Here is a 15,757-nt window from a genome sequence, read left to right as displayed (position 1 = left end):
TTCTGCCGGAACAATCAAAAACAAAGTCTTGTGATCTGTCATTGAACAGAGAACAGAAAAAGTAAAAACTTTACTTTTCCGTATTTGGACAAACACTACATTTTCCTGAATGTGTGCATCTGAGTGAAGGTCTGCTTTATTTTCACAATAAACAGGAACAAATACAAACACTGTACTTTAAACTACACAGAATGAATGAGACACATGTGTACGTGTATATTTTTTTTATTTGTCAGACTTGAAGCAAAAAAAATATGGAAATACATCTATTGAGGAAAGAGAACTCAGCACATTCAGTTTCATGAAACTTAAGAAATGACCAGTAAGATATACAGCAGTTAGTCATGGCTGACTTTTGGTAACTCCAGAGCATCAACTACATTCCAAGTCTTGGATCGGCAAAATGTGTCAAGTGAAAAATACTTGAAATGTAATTGAAAGGCGTAGGGTACTTGAAGCGCAAAGCGGAGTAATAAATTAGATGCACCCAATCACAGCAGGCGGCACTAGCGCAAGGTTAAAAATACTTGTTCAAACTATCTGGAATCCAAACATTTGTGCCTGTTAACAGTCCAGCCAATACTGCAGCCTACGCACAAGGAGCCACACCCGCAGCTGCATCCACACACACGGCAGAGCTGTCCTTAACAAAGTGCTTGCGGCCCATGAGAAAAGTTTCAATAGTCCAAAAGGGATGAAGAGGTCATGTTCCAGTTGGTGTTAGCATGAGCGTCTGTACATACAGATGCTTCTCAGGAGATGGTGGAGAACTCTTTGAGAAGAACATCCTGACTCAGGGTGTTTAAAGACACGTTTTTCCTCACATTCAGGCTGATGGAGCGCACCTGAGAACACACACCATTTTGTTTTATTCTGAAGACATGGGGGTTTCAGATCAAAAGACGATACGAGACACAAGTTCAGTAGTCCAGCTGTTAGTTCACGGTATTGATGTTTTGGTTGTCTTACCAGGTCCTTAAAGAAAGCCGCCTCTTTGGGCTGCTCCGAGTATCTCTCAAACTGGTCCAAACCATCCTGCAGTTTGAGTGTCAGCGTGTCGTAGTTGGAGCGCACCACCTCCAGCACCTAACACAACCCGAGGCAAAAGAGAGACACCGCATGACATGAGCACGTACTGAGGCAGTTAATATTTAGTAGGGTTGAATACTTCAGCACAACATTTATTTAAGGGAGATCATCACGTGCTGAATCATTGTCATCACGAGTAAACTAGTACCTAGTATTTATACAAAGTCATAATTTAAATGACTTTCACCTTGTTTTTGCTTTTTATTTTATTTGTCTTCATTTGATTGATGATGTATAGTTTACATGTTTGAAATAAATAAAATTCATTGTCGTCATAATCATCATAGTCGTTCGTCTGCTGGGTCCCTCTAAGCTATTTCTGGCTTTTCTCCTTTCTTTGCCTCTCTTGTGCATCAACTGTGGCTCTCAGTTATTTGATTCCAAATGATAAAACTTGATGTGCGTGTCCGTGTGTGTGTGTGTTTGTTTGATTGTCAAGCTGACATGAGAAGTTGGAGTGAAATCAGTTAATTATGCAAAGATTCTCCACAGCTCCACCCCTGACAGTTACCCTCTCAGCCATGAAATAGGCGCTAATGCAGACATTTTTCATTCCTTTATAAATGACCCCCATAACACAGCATGAAACGTTTGCACTGGAACGCTTTCCTCCACAAAGAAAAAATGCTGCTGATGTAGACAAATGGAATCATATCAATGTTAAGCGAAGATTGGTTCCATTTATTGTATGCACTTCCCACATGCTATGCAATGTCTAAAACAGCTGACTCGTCAACTTCCAAGACCTTTTGCTTGAATTAATCAAAAGCAGCGATTTTATTTGTAAAATGGCATTGTGATGAAAAATTCAGTCTCTCACTGTGTGAGGCATGTTTGAATGATAACCTCAGTTAATGTGCATTCTGGAAAACAAAATGAAAAGCTCAGAAGAGTTGAAACTGGTGGGAGGTGGGACAATCAGAGCAGTGTCAGCTGTGACAAACAGGTTGGAAGGACAAAAAAAAAAGAAGAAAATGAAAAATGGAAGGAAAGTAAACAAAGCATGAAAAAGGAATCCAGAGCAGGCTCATGTGACGGTTGAGCAAAGAGGTTTTGGCCCACAAACAACCCTCCGCCATGGTAACGCTCTGCATCATCAAGCAGACACGTCACCCTTGTGTTTCTCTTATCTCCGATAACAAACAGCACAACTGGCCCCGAGATGGAATGTGTTTGCATTGGAATGTGGAGCTATGGTTATGGACATCATTAATCTTCTTGTGTCACTATCACGACTAGAAAATGGTGTGCAGGTAGAGGCATGTGTTGACTCAAGGCAGAGTAAGGAAATTCAAGACATGATGATGCATTTGAGGACCCACAGTTTGAATGAGCCCCGAAACTAGTCAGTAATAGTGTTGACAACCAGCTATGAGAACCTTTGAGGCTGATGTGTTAATAAGCCGGAGTCCATTGGACTTCTTTAATCTAATTTGGAACTCCTAGTAACAAAATGTGCATCTCGCAGCTCAGTCACACCAAACTTCCATTTTCTTTGCTTGCTTCTTGTGATTAAGTCAAGCAGATAAGAGTGTGGTGGGATTATAATGGCCATATCCATCACTCTTATCGTTTTAAAAAAATGTTTTTGCTATCCTCGCTGCGCTCTCTTTGACTTTAATGAGCTCGTCTCATCACCCGTACATCCAGCGCTTCCTTAATGACAAAACAACATCATTTAGTGCTCATGTGTGTGTCTGCAAACCATTTAATTATGTTGGCAAACAGACAAAAGAAATAAGTCCAGAGTTGTAAACTAAAAACAAATCTTGCAATGGAATGGCAGCAAGTCACAGTATTCCGACACATTGGTTATCTGCCTAAATCCAAACTAAGCACCGTAATAGGGAAGAGAGCAGATTTAGGATGTGGACAGATGGGCTGATTAATTCTGAAAATCTACAAAAACTGTGACAACAATTAGTAGTGTTTGTTAAGGGAAAAAAAAAAAAAAAAAGAACTATCCAGTGGAAGCTGGTTAGTGCTGATGGCAGGCGAAGCCAACAATTAGTACTATAATAACCACTTGTCATGACCAATGTATGTAAAAGAACATCTCAACATAAAACATTTTCACAACATTGTCTGTTCATTTGGGTTGCAGCCGAGCCGAGGAAAGAGGCGGGTTACATTCTGACTTCCACACACTTAAACTCACACGCTTAAACTATGCTAAGCATACCTACCACTAAACCACTATACTGCCTTGCCCCAACTAAGAAATGTTTGAATACAACTGCTAATTAGACTATTTTCCCAAATTTACTGATGGCCCAAAAAAAAAAAAAATTTTTCAGAAAGATAAAATTTGTTTTTACTAATACTCAAATTGCTTACAATATTGACTAGATTCCAAATATACCAGTAAAGAGTAAATGTTTTTAAATCCTAGGAAATAGTTCTATGCACAACCAACCATTCACACTGATATTCACATAGTCTGAGTGGAAATTGAACCCATACAAAGTGGGCCAATGAACCACAACACCATTAGTAATACATTTCGCCTGTATTCCTGTCTAATGGTTATATAATCCCACATCAAGCCTAAATGTCCATAAAATATTAATGTTTTGGTGTTAATGTTACCTGCTCTTCTGACAGTTGGGAGATGTGGTTCACAGCAGCATATGACTCAATCTTCGGGTTAAAATGGTTGATGATTGCCCTTAAAGACAAAATTGTGCGTTACTAGGTGGACAGCTACATGTGACTGAACACCTCATTTACTATTTACAGAAATTAAATCTGCTGCTCCAGTCAACTGCAAAAAGCTTTCATCACAATTTTGGAAGAAGACTGCAGGGATTTGCTCTCAAACATCCACAAGAGCATTAAAGCCACGTGGCACTGATGAAGACCTGGCTCACAGTCCGAGTCCAAATCATCTCAGAGGAGGGAGATGAGGTCAGGCCTCAGCAGATTGGGGCAGGGTGGCCACAATGCACACCAAAGACTTGCTTAATTGTGAACTGAAGCATACATATACAGACAAATAAAAGTAAATTAAAAATATGGGCAATCTTTTGACTTGGCCACTGCAGATAATAGGGCTGTCACTGTCGAATATTTTTAGAATCAATTATTTGATTATTTAATCAATTGATCAAATACTCTGATCTGATTTTATTTGGGATACAGTGACTTAGTTTTTTTAACTCAATTACTGTTTATCAACCAATTAATTTTGTTTATTTGCTATTATTTAGTGATTAAAAAATATAAAATACGTAATCTCACACAAGAAGGACTGATGATCATTGTTTTCGAAAGTAAAAGCAGATGTCTGCAAATGTCTTACTTTAATAAGACATAAAACATAACTAAATCTGCTTTTATAAAGGACAAGCGAAATGAGAAAATATATACTTTTGAGGTTCTGGAATCAGAACATTTGGACAATCTTTAAACGATTACTCAATTATTAACATTTGAGGGCAATAATTTGATAATCTATATGTTTTCAATTACTCGATTCATTTTGACACTTCTGGCACATAGCAAACCAAAATACGGTTGTACCAGAATGTACAGGTTTGACAAAATAGCTAAGCAGGCAACAGTTGACCTGTTCCTCACCACATTTCTACTTGACTGGATCTAATTGGCTGCTTTATATTTATTGCGCATACTGGGGCATTTCAAAAAGGCAATAGTTTCCCACATTAGCGTTCAATTCTAAGGGATGATCCGCTCCATAGGCCGACTATAAATGGATGCCACTTCAATGGCTCCGCCTGCACTGGCGCTACGTAGCAAATAAATTCTAGTTACAGAAACACAGAGAATACGGCTCCATGTTTTTTTCTGCTGTCATTTACATGAAGAAGGGCATTTAATGTAGGAATGGGGTGATGGGAGGAATCAAATCGGTTTAATTCCACTATCGACTATCTGACATTTTTATTTATCCCTGGCTTCATTTATCTATTCATTGGTAAATTATTCCTTGACACTCACAACCGGCTGCTTTGCAACTGCCAATTTAAACAGGAAAGTCTCTGTGGAGCGCACAAATGATTAGGTGAAAGAAACCTCAGGGAGAACCCAGCTCATATGAACACACCACAGGGACCTCAAAGCTGGGATGACCTCGGAGGATCATGGATGAGGAATTACTTTACGACTGGGAAAAGAATCTTACTGAAGGGAGAGGTGGAGGAAGTTCAAACAAAGATTAGGTTGGCATAGGGAAACAAAATTAAATACAAATAATTAATTCCCTCCATTTTGACCTCACCACATTCTTCTTTGCAATCTATTTAACACGTTACACAATATGACTTTTTCCTTTTGCATATATTTTTAGTGTGTGTGTGTGTGTGTGTGTGTGAGTGTGTGCGCTTTTTATTACCGAACATTAATGAGGGCATGTGTGACTTTACTCGCAGCCTCCTTCCACTGGCCAGTGTTTGTTGACACTCTCAGCACTGAAAACAATAAATTGTAGATCAAAAACGTTTATTAAAAAAAATATGTGCAGCATGTCACATTGTTTCATAATTAGCTAAATCCGCAAACAGAATTTTGGTCATGTTGCTGGAGGAGTAAATTTTAAAAAGTTGCAGGTCATTCTTTTCCTGCATAGTATCTGAAGGTTTAAAGGAGTCAAACTATACAGTGGTGCCTTGATTTAAAAGACTAATTCAATTTTTCAAATTTCAAATAATTTCAAAGAAAATATAACAGCGTTAATTGTGCCCAAGTCAATTTTGAATGGCAGATTTAACAATGTAAAACATTAATGACAATCAAAGCCTCTGTTCCGTTAAATTATACTTTAGACTTCGTACGGTTTCCATGCAAATGTTGTTGATGTTTTGATCATTTGTGGCTGGACTTATTGGGTTTATAAATGCCTTAAGAATGTCAACGTACCCATACAGTAGAGATTGTCAAACACTTGGTGCATTCGTACGATCTCATAGTAGAGCTCATCGTAGCTGTTTGATGTGGGCAGAAATGTGTCGCCGTATGTGATGAACATGTTGAACAGGTTAACCACCTGGAGAGGGAAACAATAAAGCCAAAGTAGGCTTAAATCAGTCACTAACAAAATTACCTGACACTTCTCTGCATAACGTTTTTAATATTTTTAACACTGGTGTGTTGTTTCTTACCAGTAGTGCCAAATGAAAGATGTTGTGCTTGGCCAGCAACGCGGTTTCATTTGACAGTAGGAACTTGAGCAGGTTGATAAGCGCTATGCAGAGGGAGACCAAGACTCGTTAATGAAAAACAAAACCTATATAAACATCTTTGATCAGACAAAAGTGGCAGCAGCATGAAGCTTTGTTCGTTATTAATATTATGACATAATGTAGGCAACAGAGACATCTACTTGCACATAAAAAAAAGAATGTGTTTTATTTTTAAAAAACACTTAAAGGTAACAAGCATCTGCCGGTTCAATTTGACTCGTTCTTTTCTTTTCCTTCTATTATCATTACCACAAGCAGGGAAAGTGGCGCCATCCAGAGAATGAAGCTGATTATTGGTCTGATTAGAGGAATCAGTATTCTAATGAGAGACAGCGCAATGGGACCATTAAAAAGTGGAATGTGATCGTGTGTTGCGTTGACCAGACTGAAACCAAGGCCACCACGATGGATTGTGCTTTCTTTAGAGACTCATTATCCAAACTCAATGATGCAATTTATTTCCAAATGCACATGGCAATGACTTCAGAGCCAAATTGCGTTTTAGGGTGTAAACACTTAAACATTGATGCACAACAAATTAAAGCTTCCAGAGATTTACAACACAAATCTTACAAAAACAGTATTCCTCAACATAGCTCAAAGCAGCCTGGGAAGATGAAAGACAGCAAAATTGGGACCTTGAGTTAAAAAAAAGGCATCTTTAAAGGAAGCGGTTGTAGTTCTAAAACTGTTAGAAACTTTATATTTAGCTTCAGTTTGCTACTCCCTCTCAACCTTGAGTCTCTAACCAAAACTACACCCTGCCCTAATGTGAACGAGCGCAAGACGTGACCTGCATGAAGAAGCACTGTAAATAAGCCGATCCAAGCCACGGCAGCTATGTTGCCCGCGTAACTTACTTGTGACTGTCAACTTAACTGGACATGTATTTGAGTAAAGCCACAGTTAAGCCCGGCACATCCACTCTGCACGCACAAAGCGTGTGTAGGCGCGCGTTTCTTTGTTGGTTCGGCAGCTTCTTCTTCGAGGGGTCGGCAAGCTGTCAACGTACTGCTCAAATAACTCACTTTTGTCCACAAAATCTTCTCTAATGTGCTTGTAATAGTGGCACAAATCTAACGCCATACTGTTGCCTCTGCCCACAGCATGGATTCCTGATCTTTTTTTCCTGTCGAACATTTTACTTAACATATTGTCTTTTGATATAGCTCATGTGTCCATCGCAATACACACTGGCATTGATTTATCACCGGTCCCTAACAATGATACTTCCATAATAATTAATAATAATAATTCATGAAATATTCTGCCTTTACAAATTATAGTGATGTTCAGCTTTAAATGTGAACAGTCAATTGACAAATAACAGTGTCAGAGATGTATTATTTCAAAACATAACATTATTATTGGTGCAAAGGCAGAATATCTAACATAGCTCTAATAGTGGTCATATTGTTATGGTGCCTGGTTAAAATAACGTTGCAGAAATTTTTCATTTTTAGCAATGAGGCATACCTGACCATAGCTCCCTCCAAGTGTAGTGTAACCTGATTCTGCACTTCTTCTGGTAGCAGAGAAGTTTGTGAATGATCTGAACACAACGCCTGATCAGGACATAAACAAAACAAAACAAAATGTGATGATATGTATGCAATTTTGTGTGCTGTGTGTGTGTTTACTCACAAGTATAAATCCATGGGGAAATCCTTCATCATGTGTGTGACAATAAATTCTACCATCAGATCTACGGAAAGTTAAAAAAAAAAAAAAAAAGCGGTTGAAAGGTTAATTTTAAAAGCTGACACAGAATCTATTTTGCAAAATGCCTGCAGGTGACAAAAGCATGTTCAAGTGAATATATCAGTGGTATTCCCAGAACACATACGACTCCCAAGAAACCACTAATTACACCGTATAATTATTTACGCACGAACATAGTAATTATTTAAACAGTTCTTTTAGTCAGACAGGGAAGATTATTTTACCTGCTTTACAGGTTTCAGCTACTTCCTGTAGCCTTAAATAGTAAACTTAAGAAGACAGTATGAACCTTCACAAACGATAAACATAACTGAACTAACTCTCAACGATGAGGCCTCAAATATGATGATAAAACAGATATGATACAAAACATCTTACCTAAAACTGCACATACCAGCGGCTGACACGGGATATTCTTCTCCACAGCTTTCTTTCGGTGCCTCATGGGCTGCAAAAGGGAAACACATTTAACTGTACCAAAAAGAAAAAGGTCATGTATTATGACTGATTCTTCTTACATAGTTAGGCCAGTTATGGAAATACAGTACTGTGAAAATCAATCATCTATTTAATATAGAAAACACATAAAAATGACTGTACATAGTTGCCTTATTAATCCCTCCTCTCTGCAGAAATTTCCTTTAAAATTGGCACTAAACAGCATTGAATTGATAGTTTCAAAAGTTCTGATCAGTATGGCACACAAGGTGATGGCCCTAGCATACTCAGTAAACCATTCAACATTTTCATACCAAAGACTCACCATTTTGTGCAGGCTGACTCTGAAGTTCATGTTATCATCGTGCAGAAAAGCATCAGCATATTGGTCCTGTCACACACATACGACACTTGGTAAACACGACCGTGGTCCAAAGCTCAGATCACTGATGGATGTCAAGCTATGCATGCTTCTCTTACCTCGGCGATACATGTGAGGATGATTAGGCACAGGCGAGCACTGTTGAGTCGATGCTCATCTGAAAACAAGTACACACCTCACATGTATATATGAAAGGAGTAAAGGAAGCATTAAAAGAAAAGGAATAGAAAATTATGTTTTTTACCTTTAGTATCCTGCATTACGATAGAGGCGTACTTGAGGAAAGTGATGAGAAGGTTGCTTGTCTGCAGGTTGGGATCCAGTGGCAGCTCTGGGTTGTTCATCACTACACGGAACGTGAACAATTAAAACTTCGGCCAATTTGGGTGTAAGTCTATAGAGAGCTTCTATTGAATGACTTTAAAATCTGACAAAACATTCACAAGTCAGTTCCAGGTCAGTTATTCCCTTAATAACCTAATCAAAAGGTCCATGAGCCTTGACCTGGCTGTCTAAAAGTGAGAGCACTGCTTTTTTGTGGTTGTATTTATTCAGGCAAACACTGATAAGCTAAGGAACATTTCGGATCTATCCAAGCCGCTGTGTCATCTTGACAAGTATCGCTCTGATCGCAGCTGCTTGTTTAATGATGAAGCAGACATTTCTATTTCCTCCCCTTCGCTCATTTGTTTCCATATTCCGCCGATCATTGCAGGCTCATGGGACAGGACCGTTTCCCACTGTCTGGACAGATTCCATCACTTCTTTAGTGCTTGGATATTCCTGACTGCAGGCATTTGTGTGATCAGGTTTTAACAAAGGCTGCATGTGACAGCTTCATCTTAAGAGTGGAGTTAATATTTCATGCAGAAATGGCTCTCATAGCCATGGGGAAAAAAGTAGGCTGAGGTAGAAAGATTGCACCTATTAGGAGTGACAGCGTATGTGTATCTCAAATGAGCCGCATGTGGAAATGCAAAACGTAGTGATTTGGTTCAGTGAGAAACGTGAGTATGTACTAATATCTCTTTTGGCTGTCTTGGTAGGGCTATCAACTGAAGCAACTCCATTTTAGAAAACAAACTACTAAATATTTAACGGTTGCTGGTGTAGGTGCATTTGTGTGTTCAAGTTTTTGGTCAATGTTTTAAGGCAGTTATGAAAAATGCATGTTGCAACACAGTTTTGCTCAAACTGAGGCAAAGACTCTCAATTCTAAGAATCTTTCAAAATACTTTGGTCCATTTCAGGGCCAATCAGGTGCTTCGAAAATGTATAAAGGGCAGGTCGTGGTTTCAAGCTTTGGTAAATACATCGTTCCGGTGGAGGCTCTGCGATTCTTCAAATTGGAAAGCAGGATTGTTTGCTTGGGGCATGAGAGGGGAAATTACATTTTCACTCTGGAAATTCTGAAGGTTTTAGGGCTTTAAAAGTAATCTAGCATGCTATACTCCTTGTGGTATGTCTACCTAACTAATTGCAAAAAAAAACCTACGGCTGTAAGGACAGAAGATTAAAAAAAAAATGACATACTGTCTAGAGAGGGTGGCGTTGTGCCAAGCGGCGTTGTTGGTGTGGTCTGGGGTTGGCTGGTCGGCGTAGCTACAATGTCAATCTCAGGGTGGCTCTATGGAGGGAAAAAAACAATAACATGAAATATGTTATTATAAAGATGTCACTCAGTGGAGAATAACGTCATATTTTCTTCAGTACAGTAATAGTTTGAAATGAACAGTATGACATGAAGCAACTTGTGAGTTGCCCCAAAAGAAAAACGCCATCATCTCGACAACTACAACTCACTACTCACTGAATTTAATCTTCATAAAGAGCATAGACTAATTAATTGCAGTTAACACGGGGCTAAAGGTTTGACTGTTACCTGTGCTAATACAGTAATGAAGTTGCGGTTGAGGTGTACGGCCTCGTACAGTGCCAGCAAAATTGCTTCATTGGTCCTGCAGACAAAATGGAAATTCAAAGTCAAAGCCGGCAGATTAATTGAAAGAGAAATAGTCACACAACAGAAACCTCAGATTTATAAAATACTATCAATCTATTTCTGTAAAGTTCAAAACAAACAGAACTTAGTCTAGCTGCAAGGGCCACTAACGTTTTTGAAAGTAAGAGTTATAATCTTGGGTACTGGTTAATGGGAAACTTTGACTTTAGAATTTTTTTTTCTTCTGAAATTACCTTTAATATTATTGTTAATGATAATCAATATGTGAAGACTGATCATATAAACGATTTCTCACAATAATTAAGAAACAGATAAATGTCAATGTGCACTGTACTTTGTTGCCATGAAATTGTCCTGTGTTTATTATTTCAAATGACATTCTATGGTATTCCTAGAAAATTACAATGTCCCATCACTGCTGAGCTAGTTTTAGAACAGATCTGCGAGCTAGTCATGTGGTCACCATGGCAACCTTTTCCAGTAAATTACATTTATAAGTATTGAATTGCATAATAGACAAATTGTTGCAACCACTAAAACAAACAAAATATGACTTAACACTGCGATTACTTGGCACCTACTGAACAGAGAGCTTCTCGTCCGCATCTGCAATAAACATGTTGCCCACCTGTGGATGAATGCATAGAACAAATCTGACGGTCAATGCAAAGGTTTACAGATATTTCTTTCAATAAATTGTACAAAGGAAATACGTACCATACTCGTGAGGGTGGAGAAGAACCCACCCTGGTGTTCTTCCTCTTTATTTTTGTACTGCCTGAAGCGAGAGAATGCACAGGGACAATTAACAGGAAGAAGACAAAGCTGTTACTCATTATATAATGAAAATGTCATTTCTTTAGTTACATTGTTTATAATACTATATTATTAATATTATATTAATATAGTCTACATACATTACGCATACGGCATGTTTTTGTTTTTTAATATTGTGCAGCCCTATTGTATACAACTGTTTCTAGTTTATATGTGGAAGGATTAGATTTTACCTGTTATAGTCCATTAGCGCATGGTGGACAACAAGACCCATTCCCTGAGAGAGAAAAAAAAAACCAAGGACAGCAACAAATCAATACATATTAGATCACATTTGTGTTAATCTGTTCAATCCACTTCTTGGTTCATAGACGATGTCAAAGTGAACGTTAGTCAGAAAACCATTATGCTTCTCAAGGGCATACTTTTTTCACTGACTGAAAAAAAAAATCTGACTATTCCCATAAAAGGTCATTCAAACAACAAAGCAAAAGGTAGCTTGAAACTTTTGCACACCATACTGCATGGCATACTTACATCCAGTGTTGGCTCATCATCCACGATGGAGAGCTTCACGATATATGGATTTACAGACTAAAAGAGACAGGGAAAGAACTGTGAAAATAAATGTGTTGGAAGGATGGTACAAGCATTTTGTGAACTAAACTAGCAGACACACTGGAATGCACAAGATCCAACAAAGATACTGCTTTTGTTACATTACAAATACTGGTGCATCAAGTCAGTCAACAAACAAACCTCATACTTCCTGTAATTGACCAGAAGAGCAAGAAGAACGACAGCGTCATAACCATGCTGCCCTCTACTGGACACATCAGAAAGTATCTGTGGAGACGGAGCAGAAGCTCTGATGACCAACAACAATTTTCAAAAACAAATAAAAACTTTACAGTCAATACTAACGTCCAAGAAATGTGGGTACATTATGAGAAGAACACCTTTCAGATTATCTTCCCACTATTTGCATCTGTGCTGGTTCATTAGGAGATTTCTTTTTTTTTTGCAGCGGGGATAATTCAATTGAAATAATTGCAACGATAATTTCTGATTTAAGACCCCACCAATGTTATCCTATTTAGACTTGAGTAATGAAAAACATTATGGGATATCTGTACACAGAACGTGGTGTTTCGGTTTAAAAACCCTTGCACAAAATTTATATTTCCACAGCTATTCACCCATTGAGGTCATCTTATCAGTACCTGCAGAATGGCTTCAAAGATGCTATTGATCATCACATATTCCAAGATGGTGTTCTGACTAATATTGTCTGTTACCTGTAAACACACAACATATAATTAAGTCAAAAAAATGGTCTCTAACAGTGATAGAAGCAACTGCACTCTTCCAAATAGTTGAGGTATCTCACCGTCACCAGACACAGCAGCAATTTGAGACAAAGGCTCTTCAGACTCTCTGAGCCATCTCCACAAAGGAGGCTGTCCAGTCTTTCCATTAGATCCTGTAGCACAAACATCACATACATTTGCCATGTTTTTTTCTTCCGCATTGTATATTGACTGTGTACCTTCATCCTTTGCTCAGCCTTGTCAAAGCCAACAAGCATATTAATGATGTCAAAGCCAGACGCCGACTTGTTCTTTTGATGAACTCCTCTGAAAAGCGCACATAGTGTCTGGGACAGCAGGAAGGAAGAACTCATGAGTTTAATGAGAGATTAAACGTATAGCACACAATGAGGTCCAAAAATCTTCAGTCACCTGGAGAGCATTGACCACTTTAATTTGATGTTCCTCTCCAAGGGCCTGAACACTGTGATGGAATAGAGAATTGATGTTGTCCTGAATCCGCTGCACCTCCTCGCCATCGACACTCTCCAGCTTCGACTCCAGGTACTCCAAGTTCACCTGAAAAATGAGGGCCACAAAGGCTGAGTCAGGTTTTCCCGATTTTAACCAGTTGCAAGTGTGACTTAAATTGCCAGCTTCTGTTATTGGGTAAATAACTTTATGCCAGTGTCCATCAAAACTTTACTTCTAGAGCGCAACCTTAAATGAATTGTTATTCACGTGAGATGATACGTATAACAACCTATTGTATAAGATTAGTCATTTCACAAAATAAAATATTTTTTCCAATTTTATAAAAAGCCCTTCCACACATTATTACATTTAAAGTATCAACTGTATATTGTACCTTCATCAGAAACAGCTCATCCCAGAAGCGAGGATTATTCTTCGCTGGGTCTTCTTTCTAAAACATACACACAACATTTAGAAAAATAATACCACTATAAATGTTACTATGTAGTGGGTTGGTGGTGCATGATACTCACTGCAAAGATCTCATCATACATCAACACCACCTTCTCCTTCAGCGGTTTCTTGGAGGACGATGTCCTTCTCAGCAAACCTGCCTTCTTCTCCACCTGAGACATGGTGAGGTCTAAAGATACGGACACATAAAATCACACTTCATGGTTGAAAGTATGTAATGTATTTACTGATAACATGGGAACATATGATCACTGTCATGAGCTAAACCCATGATTAAGTGCAAAAACATTTGTTATCTCTAGAATAGTATCTTGAATAGCAGAGACATTGACGTTAGTCACTCTTAAAAGTTGTAAGCTGTGCTACTAGTGTATGCATTCAACAATTTAGACCTCGGAACAAGAACTAGGTTTTAAGTTCACACACCATGTTGTTATCGTTGTTGATGGGAGAGAATAAAAAAAAGTCCAAAAGGATTATGTGCATGCAAGTGATTCAACACTGTTAAAAAACATGTTTTCCTTCCATTTTAACATTTTGTTACTCTTTGGTTGAACGTAATTATGGTACACAACATTGTATCTTTATAAAATAGCTCCAGTGTGAAAACATGCGTCAAAGTGGGTTGTGTTCACCCAAAGTGCTCAACCATTTCGCCGCCTCTGACTCGTGCTGTCAATCGGTTCATCATTTAACAAAATGTACTGCAGTAATTTCACATATTCGCAATGGCACTCATTTGCTAGCCATGTAACTTGTTTATCAGCTGATGTTGGCTAAAATGTAGCACTCAGGAAGCTAGCGTTAGCTAAGACGCAATGTTGTTGACTAGTTAGCTAGACTTTACCTGATTTGTGGGAATACAATAATGTTACCGAGGGTATTTTCTTACACTGTTATGATTATTTAAGTAACACCCTGCCTTTGAAATCTCGGGAAGTGAATGTACAGCTAGCGTTGCCGAGCTAAAGTCGTACACGAAAACGACGTTAGCATTTATTTAACGAGATTCTTACAAGGAACGTGAGAAGGTGGAAATTTACGTCAGTATCGTGTTGGGCTATTTCGATACGTTTCTACATAGATGCGCGTGTTCATTCTCACCTCACTTTAAATGTGTGATGTAGCTCATGAATCGTTGACACAACAGTTGCTCTTCAGCTAGCATACTGCTAATGCTGTCGAGCCTCCTACTGGTTCATAATGTCACTACACCCAGACACACAATCATCTACAATGCTGCCCAGGTATATTTACCTTTATAAATTTGTTATAACGTGGTCGATAATTTATTGCAATGAAAGACTGTAAACGATTTGTGTGTCATTGTTTAAAATGATCAACATCGACGTACTTTTCAGTATGCACTTAGAAACGTGATCAACAGATCAGACATTTTAAAAATAAATGTACATAACTTTTAACCGGTGTGACCCATACCACTTGTTGTCGTTATCATTATATTAGTTATTAAAGTAATTATTACGTAGCCTGGTAACTGCATAATAGTAATAATCATTTTATTAAAGTAATTATACTGGTAACTGGATTAACAGTAATAATCCTTTAGAAATCCTTTAAACAGGGGTCATCAACCTTTTCAAAAGTAAGTTCGATTTTTAGTAATGATTAATGTGATGCTCCATCCATTTTCTGTACTGGTTGTCCCCACAGGGTCACAAGCGTGCTGGAGCATGTCCCAGCAGTTAATGTGATGGTTTGATACACAATTTTGAAATAACAAATTTGTTCAAATTACCTTTGTTTCCATTAATGACTCTTTTTTATTTATACAACGAGTAGAAACTGATCATGTTAATTATTTTTCATAAATTATGAGACAAATAAATATCATATGCAACACTTTGTATCAATCGGCTTGATACAAAGTGAAAAAAACAAAGTGAAAAAACACTAGCCGCAAGTG

The 15,757-nt window shown here is 38.2% G+C and overlaps 1 protein-coding gene across 2 annotated transcripts; it reads right to left on the bottom strand.

Moving 5' to 3' along the window:
- Positions 1-209: 209 nt before the first annotated feature.
- Positions 210-15,056, bottom strand: armh3 (armadillo like helical domain containing 3). Of its 2 annotated transcripts, none has more exons than XM_088374194.1 (26): positions 14,935-15,056; positions 13,890-13,999; positions 13,751-13,807; positions 13,315-13,461; positions 13,122-13,229; positions 12,963-13,055; positions 12,796-12,870; positions 12,332-12,418; positions 12,110-12,166; positions 11,806-11,849; positions 11,513-11,573; positions 11,377-11,423; positions 10,715-10,790; positions 10,366-10,459; positions 9,077-9,178; positions 8,931-8,989; positions 8,776-8,841; positions 8,391-8,460; positions 7,935-7,995; positions 7,767-7,855; positions 6,210-6,292; positions 5,968-6,094; positions 5,444-5,519; positions 3,679-3,757; positions 970-1,086; positions 210-845 (listed from the first exon to the last, which is right to left on the bottom strand). In XM_088374194.1, exons 2-26 carry the CDS (start codon positions 13,989-13,991, stop codon positions 753-755), a joined length of 2,070 nt encoding a protein of 689 aa, XP_088230320.1. In that variant the 5' UTR covers positions 13,992-13,999; positions 14,935-15,056; the 3' UTR covers positions 210-752. The 2 variants fall into 2 exon arrangements, with proteins under 2 accessions (XP_088230320.1, XP_088230321.1); XM_088374195.1 differs by lacking the exon at positions 14,935-15,056 and adding an exon at positions 14,678-14,701.
- Between the last annotated feature and the right edge of the window lie 701 nt (positions 15,057-15,757).

This window comes from Syngnathus floridae, chromosome 4, assembly GCF_059516105.1.
Source record: "Syngnathus floridae isolate MCC-2025c chromosome 4, RoL_Sflo_1.0, whole genome shotgun sequence".
In the NCBI taxonomy this organism is placed as follows: Eukaryota; Metazoa; Chordata; class Actinopteri; order Syngnathiformes; family Syngnathidae; genus Syngnathus; species Syngnathus floridae.
Note: the sequence above shows the minus strand (reverse complement) of the source record. Positions and strands in the feature narration are given on the sequence as shown.

What these genes read in the sequence shown, in the direction of transcription:
- armh3 (XM_088374194.1), bottom strand. Translation starts at nt 13,991, where the DNA reads ATGTCTCAGGTGGAGAAGAAGGCAGGTTTGCTGAGAAGGACATCGTCC. An exon ending in AACGCCACCCTCTCTAGACA is followed by an intron (nt 9,179 to 10,365) that starts GTATGTCATTTT and finishes CGTTCCGTGTAG; the next exon opens with TGATGAACAACCCAGAGCTG. An exon ending in TTCCCCATGGATTTATACTT is followed by an intron (nt 7,856 to 7,934) that starts GTGAGTAAACAC and finishes TGTCCTGATCAG; the next exon opens with GCGTTGTGTTCAGATCATTC.